At 43.2% G+C, this 17154-nt stretch overlaps 1 protein-coding gene across 8 annotated transcripts; it reads left to right on the top strand.

Moving 5' to 3' along the window:
• Positions 1-5576: 5576 nt before the first annotated feature.
• On the top strand, positions 5577-16144 carry LOC117854745 (DNA ligase 6). 8 transcript variants are annotated; one of them, XM_034736972.2, is made up of 20 exons: positions 5577-7936; positions 8012-8129; positions 8234-8315; positions 8767-8818; positions 9072-9168; positions 9665-9767; positions 10096-10224; positions 10742-10789; positions 11310-11407; positions 11483-11548; positions 12117-12276; positions 12371-12478; positions 12973-13022; positions 13834-13868; positions 13961-14019; positions 14543-14704; positions 14786-14874; positions 14968-15067; positions 15427-15544; positions 15693-16144. In XM_034736972.2, exons 1-20 carry the CDS (start codon positions 5671-5673, stop codon positions 15881-15883), a joined length of 4131 nt encoding a protein of 1376 aa, XP_034592863.1. In that variant the 5' UTR covers positions 5577-5670; the 3' UTR covers positions 15884-16144. The 8 variants fall into 8 exon arrangements, 7 of the variants coding, with proteins under 7 accessions (XP_034592863.1, XP_034592862.1, XP_034592866.1 ...); XM_034736971.2 differs by having other exon boundaries at positions 8767-8869; XM_034736975.2 differs by lacking the exon at positions 14543-14704 and having other exon boundaries at positions 8767-8869.
• Positions 16145-17154: the final 1010 nt, after the last annotated feature.

Raw genomic sequence — 17154 nt, 5'->3', positions numbered from 1 at the left:
TTGGGAATCGGGGTCGGGGTGGGGAATAAGGAGGAGGATGGTGGGGAGGGATTCGCGGCTGGACCTGGTCCTTAGTGGACCGAGAAGAGTGGAGGGTGCTTGCTGGTCTGTCACTTTGTCATGCTCTGCTCGTGCCTCGTGGCTTACTCCGAAGAGTTTATTTGCATTATAGATCCTGTTTGGCATGGCTCTAACTTCGGGTGGAGCTGCTTCACTCCAGAATTTCACATGGAGCCAACTCCGCTCCAAAACTCCAGAACAAAAATGGGGTGTTTGGCTAGATGGGTGCTCTCAGCTCCAAAAAAGATCGATTTCTGTGTGGATTGCCATTGTTGCCCCCCAATTAAAGCCCCACTTGTCATCCTCTCTATCCCGTCTTCTTCTTCCCCTTTTTCCACTGCACTGTACCGCACACGGAAGACCCTACACGGGCGGCGGGGTGGGCGGCGGGCTGGGCAGCGACGGGCGGCGGGGTGGGCGGTGGGCTAGGCGGCGACAGGCGACGATGGGCGGCAACGGGCGGCGGGGCTAGGTGGCGGGCAACGGGGTGGGCGGCGTGGGGCGGCGACGGGCGGCGGGGTAGCTGGGGCAGCGACGGGCGGCGGGCGGCGACAGGCAACGGGCGCGGGGACGGGTGACGATGGGCGGCGACAGGCAACGGGCGCGGGGACGGGCGACGACGAGCGGCGGGTGGCGACGGGCGACGGGCGCAGGGACGGGCGGCGGGGCGGCGACAGGTGGCGCCGAGCGGCGGGGCGGCGCCGGGCGGGGCGGCGCCGGGCGCGGCGGCGGGCGACGGCGGGTGACGGGCGCGGCGACGAGCGGTGACGGGCGGCGACGGGCGCGGCAACGGGCGACGGGCGGCGGGTGGCGGCGGGCGGCGACGGACAGCGACGGACGGCGGGCGGCGGGCGGCGGCAATGGGGCTCGGAAGAATAGAAGGGAGAATAGGATGAAACGTTTTTTTGTGTAATCAGTGGCATTGGTGGGTAAGAGAGGTTCAAAAGAGAGGTTTCTGGAGCAGCAAAAGAGGTGCTCCAAAACTCCACCTCCATTTGCACTACAGCTCCATGGAGTTGACAGCTCCATGGAGTTGACAGCTCCATGGAGTTGACAGCTCCATGGAGTTGACACCTCCATGGAGTTTTGGAGTTGAGATGTTTGGCTGAATTTTTTGATGGAGTTGCTGTAGTTTAGGAGTGGAGCCGTGCCAAACAGGGCCATAATCGTGACTTAGGGTTTGTTTGATACCGGGTTAAAATTTAACAAGTGCTAAAATTTTAACATTCTCAAATGGAGGACCTGTTTGGATACCCTGTGTTAAAACTTTAACACTGTTAAAGTTTGTTAAAGTTTTAACACTCTCAAATAGAGTGCTAAGTTTAACACATTGGGGTGTTTGGATAATGTGTTAAACTTTAACACCTTTGGTGGGAAATGACTCCATTGCCCCCTCATTTATGGCCGGCGGAGAGAGAGGGAGGAGAGAGAAGGGGTAACCTGGGAAAAAGTGGAGAGGGGGACCACTTTTAACATCTTTAGCAAGTTTTAACACCCCCTCCATGTGTTTATGAAAATGGGGTGTTAAAATTTAACACCTCACTTTTAACACAAGTGTTTGGACAGAAAAGTGTTAAAAAGTGTTAAAAGTAGGGTGTTAAACTTTAACACCCCCTTCCCAAACAGGATCGGAGTGCTAAAATTTAACATATTGGGGTGTTTAGATGGTGTGTTAAACTTTAACACCTTTGATGGGAAATGACTCCATTACCTCCTCACTTATGGCCAGTGGAGAGAGAGGGAGGAGAGAGAAGGGGGCAATGATGGGAAAAAGTGGAGAGGGGGACCACTTTTAACAAGTTTAATAACTTTTAACACCCCTTGAGGTGTTTATGAAATTGGGGGTGTTAAATTTTAACATATCCCTTTTAACACATGTGTTTGGAAGGCAATGTGATAAAAGGGTGTTAAAAGTATGGTGTTAAACTTTAACACCTCCTATCCAAGCAGGACCTTAGATTAGTGGTTTGCATTATAATCGTTTGAGGATAAATATGTTTAGAAATAAGAAAATAGATATCATTGAAACTAGTAATGCACTGGTTAACCGTGGAATATTTCCTAATCATAAGTCATTGGGTTATCCTGCTTCAAAGGTTGCGCAACTTGAGTATTTTTTTCTTGAACCAAATCATTCAAATGTCATCTCGAATTTGAATGAGCTAATGTATTGGAGAAATTTATGGGAAAGTTCAATATCTACTTTCTCAATTCATGTCTCATGTCCACATAGTTTTGTGCATACCATCTCCTCTACCTTTTTCTTATAAATCTTTGAACAAGTTTTTTTTTTGAATACCAGAGGCTTTTCTTTTGAATTCGAATGGAGTGAAACTTAAAAGCTACAAGTATAATTCCCACATGCAAATCATTTACCATCTTAAAAGCTAAAGCGTGTGATATTTAATCTCCATGAAAGATTAATGGTGATAAACATTGCAGGTAGGTTGCAAAAGTCATCTTAGAAGATTACAATTAATTGATTTGGTTTCTTCACCAACTCATAGTATAATAAGAGTTTTGAAGCTTTCCTTTTAGTAAAATTGATGGAAGAAACGACACACTTCTTTCTTTCATTTTGATTTGAATTTACAACGATCTTTATATTTGTTTACTCCGGTTCAATAAATGGTTGATCTGTCAAAATAAGATGTGAAAGATGTGATTAGAAAGAACAGAAGCCATATGTTGTGTATCTACCCGGCACCGGACATGAAGGAAGAGAAACACAATATATCATATAGCCGGATGAGTAGATGCACAGAAACATCAATTACCATGATTAAACATAGCTAATATTTCGATTTTAGTGTCTTGAGCCATACTAAAGGTTTCAACAAGGGTAATTAAAATCTCCACCCCAAACAAATTCGCTATCACATCCATAGCTAGAATTAAAACTTCTATAGGCAATGCACAATTTTCATGACCTTGAATATAACTCTCTCCAAAGACGATAAAAGAATCAAACAGCCAAAAAAAACATTTGAACCGCATCACAGAGAAGAACTTAGAACGTGTGTTGAATGATGAAAGAACAGAGAGGTACGCACTTGGCATCTGTCGGGCCGAGCACACAGATTGCAACCAATGGCCGAATGAAGCCCCACAGCCCAGTGAGCACCGCGAACTCCACATACCGGCAACCAGTGATGAAAATGGACGGAAATAGGCGGGAAAACCCCTCTCCCGTTTCCGCTCTCGCACCTCATCGTCGAGAGCGGGAGCGGGAGCAGGACAGCCGGGAGCGGAAATGGGAGCGGGAGTGGCACAATCCAGAAGTGGAAATGGGAGCAGGTTATACGAGAGTATGGAAATGAACCAATACGGCTGGAAACTCGACGGAAACGGACGGGAACCAGGAACTTTAGTCAGAACCTAACCAATCTCCCAGAAGTCCATCATCCATCATCAGCAGACTTTGTAAAGCAACATCGGGAAATTGCCCGTAGGACATGATTAAGAACAGAAGTCGTTTCCATTCGGAGCTTCATTTTACAAGCAATTCACAAACCTTGATCAATCAAGAAAGGAAGCACCAAAGCAGCCTACTTCGTTAAGAAAGGATAAGCATACTACAACACCAATCCACTAATTCTTTTTCCTTCGTGAACAGTGAGGGAAGGCAGGAACCAGGAACACCAACAAGGTACCAATAGCACAAAACAGGCCAACAGCCAAGATCCAACGCCCAAACAGCAAAACAATAGGCACGCATGCATATAGTTCACATAGCACAAATGTCACACAGCACAAGCATACATGTTCATAAGACCACAACTTCATAAATAAGTCCACATCGACGAATTGCAAGATTTCTTCACAGCTCACCATCTTCATTCATGAGATCTGGATCACTCTCCCCTTATTTCTATATTTTAGAACACATGTCTATGAATATTTGCAAATGATAGAGAGCAGCTCATAAGTATTGCAGAAGCAAGCAAAATACATCATCATCCATTGGGTGACTAGCAGTAGGAGATAAAGGAATAGCCTCTGGGGGTTTCAGTTCAGCCACAATTGAAGGAATATATTTAGAATCTGAAAGTTAAAAGACAGACATATGCATAAGTAATTCAGTATATCATGTGGCTATATTTGGACAATTGTAATTGAACAACTACTAAAGTAAGAAAATTGCTACCTTTTCTTGCTGCTTTGATCCAATTCTTGTGCAGATCAGAGCTTGCACCATCTCAGGGTCAAGTCAATTACGGTATGGATCAATGACTCGGCCAGCAGCACTAAAGGCCGACTCAGATGCCACCGTTGACACTTGAGCAGACATTATGTCACGAGCTATTTGGCAAAGAATTGGATCCTTCTCTATTTTGTTCTTTCAGTATGCCAAAATGTCAAATGAATTTTGCTTTAGAAGTGGCTTAGCCATATATCTATCCAATTTATTGGACTCATCTCTATCAGCCAAGTCATCGTACAAGCAACTCTCAAGTTTAGAATTTTCATTGTCCTGCTGTAATGACTTTGTTGGGCTGACATGTTCAGCTATCTTTGGTGGAGCAGGTTTAGAAGAAGCATAGAAGGAATACAATTTTCTTAAAATATTGACAAGTTCATCAAGGGCCACTTGATAATAGTCATCGTAAAACTTTTTCATGTAGGTATCTGAACAAATGAATCCACAATTGAAGCAAAGGACACAGATGCAGGTGTCTGTGTTCAAATCAGGAGCGGTACCTGAAATGGAGCCGCTGGTGGTGCTGCCTTTCACAGAAGGTGGTGGTCGCTGCAGCTGCGATGCAGGCATTGGCAACATGCTTCCCAAATCCAGGTGCTTCTCCTGGGCCATGGAGATGGATCCGGAATGGCGTGCTCCTCCTCCAGCTCCAGTTTCAAAGCGTGATATCTTCCCAGGATGGAGACGGCGGCGCGCGCTGGAGCTGGGCTGCCGACGGCGTGGGCGCGAGGCAGAGAGCCGGAGACTGGGGTGGGGAGGTGGCGTGTCGGTGCCGGCGTGGGCGCGAGGCGGCCGCCGGGCAGGCGTGGTGGGTGAGGGTGAGGGGCGACGCGGAGCGCGCGGGCGACCAGGGCCGGACGGTGAGGGTTGGGAGGGGCGTGGGGGCGCCTTGGGTGGCACGGCGGTGGAGGAGAAGGGGTAGTGGCGGCCGCGGGGGTGGGGCCGTGGGATGTCCGTGTAGGGTGGTGACTTTGAAGGATAAGGTTAGGGTTAGTTGTTGGGCTGTTTTTAGTTTCATGGGTCGAATATCCAGGTCAAATCTGGATTCATCCCAATCAAATACGGGACCCCGGGAATCCGACCGGGACGGAGCCTTACCCGTTTCCGTCCCGCTCGCGCAACTTATCGACCCATGACCCGTGACCCGTCCCAAATCCGGATTTTTTCCGGAAAAATGAAAACGAACGGATAAAATGTGGAAAATGGCACGGGTCGGGACGGGATTTTACCCGTCCGTTTTCAACCTTACCGGCAACATCCACCAACCGTCCTCTGTACGCTTCTGACTTCTTCCCCTCCGGGCCTCTCTCCCCCCCCCCCCCTTTCTCCGCGCGCGCCACCGCCACACCATGCCCTTCTCCGCCACGGCCGCCGGCGCCTCCAAACCCTAAACCCATCCGCCGCAACCAATGGCCTCTCTCCTCTCCTCCCCCGATGCCTCCAAATCGCTCTCCATTAACACTTCCGAGCTCTTCCTATCCTCCCTCGCCTCGCTCCCTTCGCCTCACGCCCACCCCATCCTCACCTCCGCCTCCACGCCGCTCCCGCCCGTCCCAGCCGCTGTGCCGCCCACCGCACTCATCCCGGGCTCCCGATTCCTCATCGACGCCTTCCGCCACGCCGGGGACTTCTCTGTCGCCTACTTTCTCTCGCACTTCCACTCCGACCACTACGGCGGCCTAGCACCGTCCTGGCGCCGCGGCCTCATCTTTTGCTCCGCGCCCACGGCACGCCTCGTCTCTTCCGTGCTCTCCGTGCCGCCGCAGCTTGTCGTCGCCCTCGATCTCGGTGTCCGTGTGACCGTCGATGGGTGGGGCGTCACCGCCGTCGACGCCAACCACTGCCCTGGTGCCGTCCAGTTCCTCTTCTCCTCCCCTGGACCAAACACCGAGAGGTATGTGCACACTGGTGACTTCCGTTACACGGAGTCTATGACGCACGATCCTTACTTGCTGGAGTTCGTCCGTGCTGACGCTGTGTTCCTGGACACCACATACTGCAACCCGAAGTTCACATTCCCTTCCCAAGAGGAGGCCGTGGATTATGTGGTGAATGCGATCAAGCATGTGAAAGACGAGAGTTCAGCGGCAGGAAAGCGTGTGCTGTGTCTGATCGCGACCTATGTCGTGGGCAAAGAGAGGATTTTGCTGGAGGTTGCACGGCGCTGTGGGTGCTCAATCCATGTGGACAGTAGGAAGATGGAGATTTTGACAGTGTTGGGCTTTGGTGGGGAGAATGGAGTTTTCACCGAGGACGCATCAGTAACAGATGTGCATGTTATTGGGTGGAATGTCTTAGGGGAGACATGGCCCTATTTCCGACCAAATTTTGTGAAGATGAAGGAGATCATGGTGGAGAGAGGATACATGAAGGCTGTCGGGTTTGTCCCTACCGGGTGGATGTATGAAACCAAGAAGGAAGGTTTTGCTGTTAGGGTGAAAGATTCACTTGAGATCCATCTTGTTCCTTATAGTGAGCACTCAAGCTACGACGAGTTGCGTGACTATGTTAAATTTTTGCACCCAAAGCGGGTGATCCCAACTGTTGGAGTGGATGCTGGGAAGCTCGACAGTAAGGAGGCAATTGCAATGCAGAAGCATTTTTCTGGGTTGGTAGACGAGACAGCAAACAAACAGGAGTTCTTGATGGCATTCCATCGTAGGTCAACAGATGCTACTCATAGCTGCAAAGATGTTGCTAAGTGCTCGATTCTGCATGATGGGGAGGATGCTGCTTTGTTACCAGCAATCACTTCTGCTTCTGAACAACTGGATACTTTGAGGGAGAATATTACAGAGGAAATGAAGAAAGAACTATCAGATTTCCTGCCTTCATGGGTCAGTGAGGAACAGATCATGGATCTGCTGATTAGCTCAGGTGGTGACGTCGTTAAAGCAGCATCTGATTTTTTTGAGCGGGAGAGAGATTTCTTTGAAGAAGCAAATATTTCTTGCAGTGAGACGCTCAAGTCAGAGAAAAAACATACTTCTGATCATGGGTCTTCTGCTGATGGAAGTAGTCAGCAAGAATGTCCATTATTTTCACAGAAGCCTGTGGAACACTCTACAAAACTGGTCAATTTGACTCCTACGGGAAAGAAACCGAATACACCCAAAAAGGAAAAGAAGAGGGGTTCTGGCACTACAAACAAACCAAAAAAGAAAGGACGATTAACTTCCTCAACAGAATCTGGTGGGCGCAAGCAGTCCACAATTACAAATTATTTCATTAGAGCTACAGCAGCCACTTCTAAAAGTGGTACAGCTGATAAAGTAACTGTGAAGGCACACCAAAATAATGTGGAAAGTGACGATCAGCTAACTGATATAGCAAAAACACAAGATCAGAGTGTAGACCAGCTTCTTCAGATTGTAGATGGCGGCATGTCCAGAGAATATGCAGTTTCTTTGCTTGAGAAGGCAAAAGGAGATGTAACTGTAGCAGTTGATATATTTTACAGTTCAAGTGAGAACAATGTAACTGCCATTGATAAGAATATTGCGCTGCAGAACACGCAAAATGAAACCACAGATAAATGTAGCAACACAGACCTGGCTTGTGATTCTTCTCAGGCTACTCCAAAGGTGTCAAACTTACATGTACAAACTTCTTTAGCAGAATCAGATTCTGCCAATGTATCGCTGCCAATCGAGAAGTATCTACCTATTGAGCATGGTTAGCTGCTTATTCCTGATCATTTTTATCATCTTGTTTGGTAGTCAGTCATGCCATGTATCTGGGTTTCTGCAGCTTGCTGGACAGCAGGACAGCCTGCACCATACTTGCACTTGGCTCGCACTTTTAATCTGGTTGAAAAAGAAAAAGGAAAGATCAAAACTACGGCAGCATTTTGCAACATGTTCAGGAGGTTTCTGAATGTTTTCCTTTTAAATTGATCTATACATGTTGATCATCCACTGAATATGTTCATCACTGGGGGAAATGGTTAATGTCCTACCTTCTGGAATGCAGTTTGCTTGCCTTATCCCCTGATGATGTGCTACCTGCTGTTTATCTATGCACTAATAAAATTTCTCCTGACCATGAAAATATGGTAAGTACATAAATCTCGCACTGCACCTCTTTCCTAGATTTACTCTTTGTTTAACCACTTCTTTTTAAGGACCTCTTTGGAATGTGGGATTCTGGTAGGAACTATGAAGAAAAGGAAGATCCATTATCACTAAATATGAGGTTCCCTAAGTAAACTACTACGTTCCAGATCGCACCATAATGTTGTGGTGAATAAACATTTCAATAAGGATAGATTGATTCTACTTTTAGCTTATTACTTTTCATGTGAATCATGAAAACGTGCATGAAACCTCAAGTTGTGATACTTTCTAGTATACAGTCTGGTATTCTGATATGCCTGACTCATCTTTTTTCAGTACGACTTTTGTTATGCCTTGTCATATGGCATGCCAATCTCTCCTGTGAGTTCAAGGAAAATTATGGCACTCCAATCCATTATCTATTAACCCCATGTTTGTTATTGAAGCTAGGAACTGAACATTGGTGGGAGTCTTGTTGTATCTGCTCTGGAGGAATCATTAGGTACCAGCAGATCTAAAATACATGAGATGTACAAAACTTATGGCGATCTTGGCAAGTACCAATTTGTTATCTCATCTCCTTCTAGTGTATTCATGGTTGTGTCTTTCCAAAGTAAAGACATATGACTGCATTTGATAAGCTTATGGCAAGATTCAACTGCAGTGTGCAGTGTGCACTTTCATTCACTGGTTGTTCCTGATTGAGTTGCCGTTTATGGTAAAAGTATTAACAGTGGATGGGTTGTAATTTGCAGGTAATGTTGCCCAAGAATGCCGTCAGAATCAAACATTACTTGCCCCTCCTCGTCCTCTCTCCATTCGTGATGTATATTCCACACTTCGGAAACTAAGGTATTACTTACAAACTAAAACTATCTGCCTGCCATCCTTTGTGATAGAATCCTGTGAATCTTGCCATGCATGTAATTAATTGCTGAAGATTAAGTCTCAAAAGTAGCTACTTTGAATTCTCACTAATCTTTTCTAAATGATAAGTACTAACTACCATGTCTATGGTGTATCACAATACAATTTCTGATGTTTGTACTTCTGACTTTGTGACATGATGGCCAATCAGTTCACAGGGCAAACCAGCTTCTGATAGATTAGTAGTAATGGACATGACAAACAACAGGTCTTGTTAGTAGTATCTGCTCATTTTTTATATCATATTTTTTTTACAGTTTTTCTTGTCCTAGTAATAAGAAAATCTTTTAGATCTGCTAGATACTCCAGTTTTGTTTGATGCTTCAAAGATAATAATAAGAGTCATATTTTGCGTAATGTCGTATGTTTCTATTGGAGGCTCTGATAAAGGATTATCTTTTTTATATCTTTTATTTGTTAGTGCAATATCAGGTAGTGGGAGTGCTGGAAGGAGAAAAATTCTTGTCTTGCATCTTATTCGGTCTTGTAGGGAAATGGAGATGAAATTTCTTGTCAGAACGCTGGTAAGCCATCAACTTCTTTTTTCCTTGTAGTTTACAATGTTTATTCTGAAGTTGTATTGCATGCAATCGCTGCAGATTGTACACGGGCGTCGTGGTTTTGGTGTTAATTGCTTATATTTATCTCTTCCAATTTGAAGTTTTCAAGTATTGGTTTATCAATATACAGCTGTCATGCATTACAATATTTTGAAATTCTACTGTGTTCAGATATGGGGAAAGTGAAACTTGGAGCTTAACTTTCTTCTGCATTTCGCTGTTACCATTATTCTAGTGACATGCATCTATGTCTGTTAAATTAGTTGTAATTCATTGTTCAGTAACTTGACAGGTTCGTAACTTGCGTATCGGGGCTATGATGAAGACGATATTACCTGCGCTTGCACATGCTGTTGTTTTTGATAGAAAGTGTGCAGGAGATCCTGTGGTGTCCTTGGAAGGCATACAATCACAACTACAGGTTTGTAGAAACACAAAATATTCTTTTGTGCAAATTATATGTCGGGAGGGCTTGAACTTGTCCATGAACCTACCAACCCATAAGGTGAGCACTGAGCAAAGGTGGCATGGAATTGCACAGACAGATCTTCATATATTCTTATAAACAACTCTATAACAGCCAATTTTGCAGCTTTATACCTTTATTTATCTTTCTACAAGCAGTTTATATTCCATAGAGTGAACATGAAGGCTCCATTCTCTTGTTTACTTCAGTGCTGAGGGAAGTAGTCTTGATTGTGTCCCATACTAGAAAATTTCTTTCTAAAGAAAAAGAGGAATCGGAACACTATATTAGATCCCTATGTTTGAATTCCAAAAGCTTTACTTTTTTATGTTCTTATGATTTTTTTTAATCTCCATAGCAGCATCCACTCTCCATTTCAGCATGTCTTTACCATATAATAATTATAGTTTGTTTTATAACACATATTGTTCTGAACCAAATTTGTTTACCTGTACCTTCCTTTTTTGTGCAGAGTCTTTCAACTGAAGTTGCTGAGGCATACAATGTCATTCCTAATCTGGTAAGTGACTGAACCAATATCTTGTATCAGATGCAGTCATGGTACACAATTTCCTAGCTTTGGTTGCATCCTAACTGTCTACGTTCCTAAAGATTAGACTCCTCGTACATGAAACCTTGTGGATTTAGTTACCTAAGCTGTAACCTGCACTACACAACTATCTCTGCACAATAAGGTCAGTACAAAATGTAATATAAAATAATCTCTCAGCTCTACTTTGTCGTTGTACATTGGCCCTTTTAAAAGGTATAAATGCCTTGCATTATATATCAAGAGGCATTTTTCCCTTGACAAGAGAATAGTTTGCTTCAGTCAACAGCAAGGATGGCTATTAGTCTATTTGTAAAATAAATGGCACAGATGGTAGCAAGGATGCTTTCCAAAGGTGATACAAATGATTAACATTGTGAAGTATATATCTGGCAAATAATGATAGTCAAACTCACCTCAAAACTGAAATAGGATGATTCTTGCTGAGAGAGAAGTCTATTTGTCCCGACAATAATACAATATTTCTCAGGATCTGCTCATTCCTTCTCTTCTGAGCGAAGGCACTGCATTTTCAGCTTCATCCTTGGCAATGGTGCCTGGCACACCTATTCCACCTATGCTGGCAAGGTATGCACATGTCTGAATGAGTGAGTTTAGTTCTATTTTTAGTGTTAATTATTTGTTACTTTTGCTATTTTTCAGAATTACTAATGGATTGACCCAATCATTGAAAGCTTTTAATGGCAAATCATTTACGTGTGAGTACAAGTATGTCCATTGCTCTCTGCCTCTCTCAAGATATTGTTCTGAACAGAGCTAGTTAAATAACTATATGGTTGTTTTAACATGAAATTATTTGTGAATTGCTTAGTACAACCCCTGGGCATCGAGTTGTACTGGTTCAGACAGGTTTGCCCTGAACTACAGTATCTTCAAAGACTGTAGCTTAAGCCTGCCCAAGAGCTTTCTATCACTCCTGAGTCTGGACTCCGGAGATGGAGGATAGTTTCAAATTCTTAACAGCTCGGGAGAGCCAATAACTGAGAAACAAATAACTCTAAGCATAATTAATGTCAATGTTTGAAGGATCATGAAAACTCTAGTGCATAGGAAGCAAGTTGGGACTTGGTAGGGAATATTTATTCATGACTGTTGTTGAACGTGTATATTTCATACGGTCAGACCATTACGAATATGAAGTTTAAGTTTATATTTACCAGAAGTAGTTGCAAGCCTAACTATCCACCAAATGGCCCATGCTCAGAATACCACTTTATTGAAAACTCCGACTCTGGATATGAAAACTTCAGAATTTTCTCATTAATGTTACTTCCAGGTATGATGGTCAGCGTGCCCAGATTCACAGATTACTTGATGGATCTGTGCGAATATTTTCGAGGCAAATGAAAGAATCAACTCCAAGATTTCCTGACCTAGTGAACATGATTAAGGAGTTGTGCAGGCCTGAGGTGTCCAGCTTTATACTGGATGCTGAGGTCAGTTTGATTCACAAGAAATTGCCATCTTTTTTTTCATGATAGCACACTTCTTTACCCTCAAACTGTTTTTGTTACATCTGTGCAAATCAAGGTGGTAGGAGTCGATAGAAAGAAAGGAAATAAGTTGATGTCATTCCAAGAGCTATCTTCAAGAGAAAGAGGAAACAAGCACTCATCAATTGCAATCGATAACATAAAGGTGATTGTGCAATTTACTAATCACATTACTGCTTTGGGCTATCAGTATTGTTTTGGGTTGTACTTTCATGTGATTAGTGCTAATAATTTTAGAACTTCAGGCATAATTTTTTTCTAATTAATTGTTTATGGTTCACAGCTTAAACTGAACAAATCATATTCTCACCCCAACTCCCTGGTGGCCTGGTTCTCTTCAATCATTGTCATATATCACTACAAATAATCAAATATGCATGTAGCAGATTAGGCAGTAGATGTTGCCAGAGTTCACTAACTCGCACACCATTATGGTGTGCGGCGTATTTCAATTGTCCTTGGCACAGAACTTATAATATTACTTGTGTTCAAACATAATACACGTGGCCAATGAGTACCTAGTAGGAGTATGGAGCATTTTCCTGAGTATAGGCACTCTTTTTTTATATATATTTAACTGAAAGCTGAGTCCACTAATTAATCTTGTTATCAGCCTGGTAATGATTGACCACTCTGCAGGTTGACATTTGTGTGTTTGTTTTTGACATCATGTTCTGTGATGGAGAGAGGTAACATTATTGAGCACTTTTGAAATATTTATTTCTGTGGAAATTTCATAAAGGACTTATTTGTAAGAAATGAACCTTCTTTTTTTTTAAAAAAAAACTACAGGATATCTGTTATTCAATCATTTTACTCTCATGGCCCTACCCTACTATTATTTGGATTTAGTTTGACTGTGCCACATTTCAACTACGTATTACATGTTTAGTTTGCTGGTGATGTAAAGTTACATATCTTTTCTGGGTCTATAGAATATGAATGTTTAAAGTTTATGTCACCTACTGGGTTATGTTGCACAATGTGCCTGATGGAAATGGTTGAGATGCAAAGTGCAATCTCCACTTAGGGTGCAGTCGCTTACTCGCTTTTGGTTGTCCACCAAATCATGGCGAACTATTTCATATCACTTCTTAGATTAATCTGCCTATGCTTTAACTGTCAAACTTAGATTCATTCTGTGCTAACAGAAACATAAACTTATTATTTTGTTGAGGAATTGAAACTTGAAAGAAAAATGCTACCACTCGCAACAATATTATTGTTTTTGTTTACTCGTACATAAGTTTGAGGTTGAAATTTTAAAGGGTGCTGCAATACTCAATAGTGTATGCACTGAATCCTCAATTTCCTTTTGTGCTTAAATTGGAAGATAATTTCGTAATTGCCCCTACGGTGGTGTTTGCACTTGACACACTGCCATGGAAATGTCCACTGAATGCTATAAAGGCAGTCGCATATTATTTGCTTCGCTTGCAGTGCAGAATATTATTATCTCATTCAAAATATAAGGGGTTTTACACTGTTCCTCTCTTGCAGGCTGCTGGATTGTCCTCTTCGGCAAAGAAGAAAGTGTATGTTTCAGTATTAGAGGATTTCTGCACTTGTTGAGTAAACGTATCAATGGTACCATTGAACTTCTTCCTCATTTTTTCTTTCCTTGCAGACATTCATGACTTGTTCCAGGAGAAGCCAGGATATTTTGAGTTAGCTCAGCAGCTAACTGTAAGTTTCATCCCTATATGAAGCACTTTCCTTTTCATGCATGCATTGTTATTTTGAACATTATTTTGTTACTGTGACATTATGAGGTTAGCTTCTCGGCTTCTCCATCTTAATATACCACTTCTTTCTTTTCTTTCTGCTCATTGAGACATTGTGGGATGCTTAGGTATCTGACCCTCTCCTTTTCTTGTGTTTGTTTCTTTTTTGGCGTGCAACCTGACATTATAGCATTTCAACAGTGCTATTTTGCAAACTAGATTACATATGCTAAAATCAAAATGCTACTGTTAGTGCTCTCTGTTTTCTGCCAAATGCCTGCTTGGGTATTGGCTGAGCAGACACATTCGCATCACACTCCATCCTAAAGTTCAAAGGGTATGCGATTTGTTCTAGGATAACCTGCACCATCTAATTGGCATTGCCATGAACTTGCACAGCCTTCATTATTTACTTTGTTTATTTTCTGTACACTGTACATTGATGCCTGTAACTGCACATGAATCAATCAATTTCTACCATGTAGGTAGAAGCCAGCGAAGCTTCACCAGACAACTCTAGCACTTTGCATAGAATGAACACATTTTTCAAAAAGGCATGCGAGTCTTCTTGTGAGGGTATAATGTTAAAGACTTTGGATGTTGATGCTGGATACTCTGCTTCCAAACGCTGTGAATCATGGTTAAAGGTGCAAACAGATTTCACTAAGGGAGAAATGTTTGACATCTTCTGTGTTTCCTGAAGTATATGCCCTCATCATTGTTTGCAGGTCAAGCGTGACTACGTGGAAGGCTTAGGTGATAGCCTTGACTTAGTTCCAGTCGGTGCATGGTATGGAAATGGGCGGAAAGCTGGATGGTAGGTTTAGTCCTAGTGGATTCTCCTTTTCATTTCTTTTATTATTTATTACTGAACAATACCGACATAGTCTGTACAAATTTGTCTGTACAGGTACAGTCCTTTTCTTATGGCATGCTACAACCCTGAAACTGAAGAGTTCCAAAGTGTATGCCGTGTTATGTCTGGTTTCTCAGATGAGTTCTATAAAGAGGTATGGATGCATTGCTGCTTTGATGTTTCAATGGAACACTTGTTCCTAGTAGCATTTTATACTTCAAACTCAATAGAGATAATAAATAAATGAGCAGGTACAGAAACTACATATTCACATTGCAAGGAAATTACATCTTATAAACTACAATGTGCAGGATAAATGAGCAGCACGGATAAATGAGCTCCGAGCTATGTGACATTTGATTTCCTTACAATGTGAATCACATAAATCAATGAGTTGTTTATATTATTTTTATACTTCAAACTCAATATAAATCAAACAGTGTGTCAAAAACTCTCCACTTCTGTAGAAACACCCTCTGGTTATGCTTTTGATGTTTGGAATTTAACCTACAGATGAAGGAGTTTTATTCTGGGGAAAGGATACTGCTCAGGAAGCCTGTTTACTACAAAACAGATGAGCAACCAGAGGTGTGGTTCACTGCAGAACAAGTTTGGGAGGTCCGAGGCGCAGGTAACATGAAAACCCAACTATGAACATTTTTCCACTTGAAAGCTGCTAGCCTCCTGCTACCAATACTTCTAACACATAGGCTAGACTTATCGTGGAGCATTATATCACGGCGAGCAGTGTGTTTATCCTCCTTTGTTTTCCCGTGCAGACCTCACCCTATCGCCTGTTCACCATGCGGCCATTGGGTATGTCCACCCATCGCGTGGCATCTCGGTGAGGATGCCGAGGTACATCCGCTCGGTTCCAGATCGGAGCCCAGAGGATTGCAGCACGGTCGCTGATATTGCCACAATGTTCAAAGCTCAGACCCGGAAGATGGATGTCAGCAGTGAGGGCTAGGAGTAGGGATGCAAGCGAGCAGATGAGGTCGGCCCATTGCCTCATCCTAGTTTTTCTTTTGTTTACCAATTTTGCATACAAAATGAAGTAGCGATACACCACTGGTTAAATGGTGAAAAATGTAGAACAGTCACCACTGATCCCCCCCTGATTTTCAACTTTTCCATCTTTTGTACAGAAACATAATAGTTGGAAGCAAGCATCTTATCTTTTGTAGACGCTACCATGTAAATACCACTAGAAATCAGCCTTTTACTGCAACGGGATCACCGGCCCATCGATCGCCACGATCTGATCGTCTTTCTGTTTTGTTTGGTCTTGTCTATTGCAAATCCTTCCGTAAAGATTGGGCGGATTCGTGGTAGGTGCCTCCGACAAAACGAGGACCTCGTTGTGCATGCCAATATTCTTACTCCTTCACTATCGTACAAGCCGTATGACGCGGCTTACACATTTAATAATCACGAGTTCTATAATGAGCATAATTAGCAGTTCTATAATGAGGAGTACCTGCACAAGCACTAGCTAAACTCATGCTCCGGGAAAGGCTGCCCAAGACAACGCTCGCTTTGGTTGCTTGCTTGCTTCACACGAACGCTTTAAAAAGCGCCAATTTTCCAACTCAGTTTTAAGAGACTTGACAGCTTCTCATCAGAAAGCTAGGTCAACGAGCACAGGGAAAAGCTTGTTGTGGCTGGGACAACAAACAACATCAACTGGTCCAACTTATGCAGGGCAGGGTAAAAGAAACTGTAAAAAAGAAGGACGAGTCAAAACAACAGGGTCTCTCCAATTGGAGACGCATAGTGCCCTAGTCTTCCCCCGTTCCTTTGCGTGCCTGATTTTTTCAAAGAATGCCACATACAAAATGGTACCAGTACTAGCTAGCTTGCATCAGCTTCCATGAAACCTTGACGCGTTTGCACTCTCGTTTAGCATAATCAAATGCCATAAACCAAAGTGTGAAAGCACAAGCTCCATAGAAGTGCGAAGCTCTCAACTTTTTTTATACACATGTTTACCCTTTGGTCTTCAGACTACTACATGACTAGTTGCACAATGTGATGTGTCAATATGTCATGACAGAAAGTACCATTGACTCAGCGCTAGGGGGTTCAAAGGTGACAAGTCGGCCATACTCTTTACAAGAAAACCAACCGCTGACGAGCGAATGATGCCACAACGTGACACGGTACATACACAAGAGTTCCTAGCTAGGAGCTAGGACTTGGCTGAATTTTTTATTTTTAACTCCTTTTTTAAAGATATTT

This window comes from Setaria viridis, chromosome 5 (genome assembly GCF_005286985.2).
Source record: "Setaria viridis chromosome 5, Setaria_viridis_v4.0, whole genome shotgun sequence".
NCBI lineage: Eukaryota > Viridiplantae > Streptophyta > Magnoliopsida > Poales > Poaceae > Setaria > Setaria viridis.
This window is presented reverse-complemented; position numbering and strand designations above follow the sequence as displayed.

What these genes read in the sequence shown, in the direction of transcription:
- LOC117854745 (XM_034736971.2), top strand. Translation starts at nt 5,671, where the DNA reads ATGGCCTCTCTCCTCTCCTCCCCCGATGCCTCCAAATCGCTCTCCATT. An exon ending in GTATCTACCTATTGAGCATG is followed by an intron (nt 7,937 to 8,011) that starts GTTAGCTGCTTA and finishes GGGTTTCTGCAG; the next exon opens with CTTGCTGGACAGCAGGACAG. An exon ending in TCCACACTTCGGAAACTAAG is followed by an intron (nt 9,169 to 9,664) that starts GTATTACTTACA and finishes TTTATTTGTTAG; the next exon opens with TGCAATATCAGGTAGTGGGA.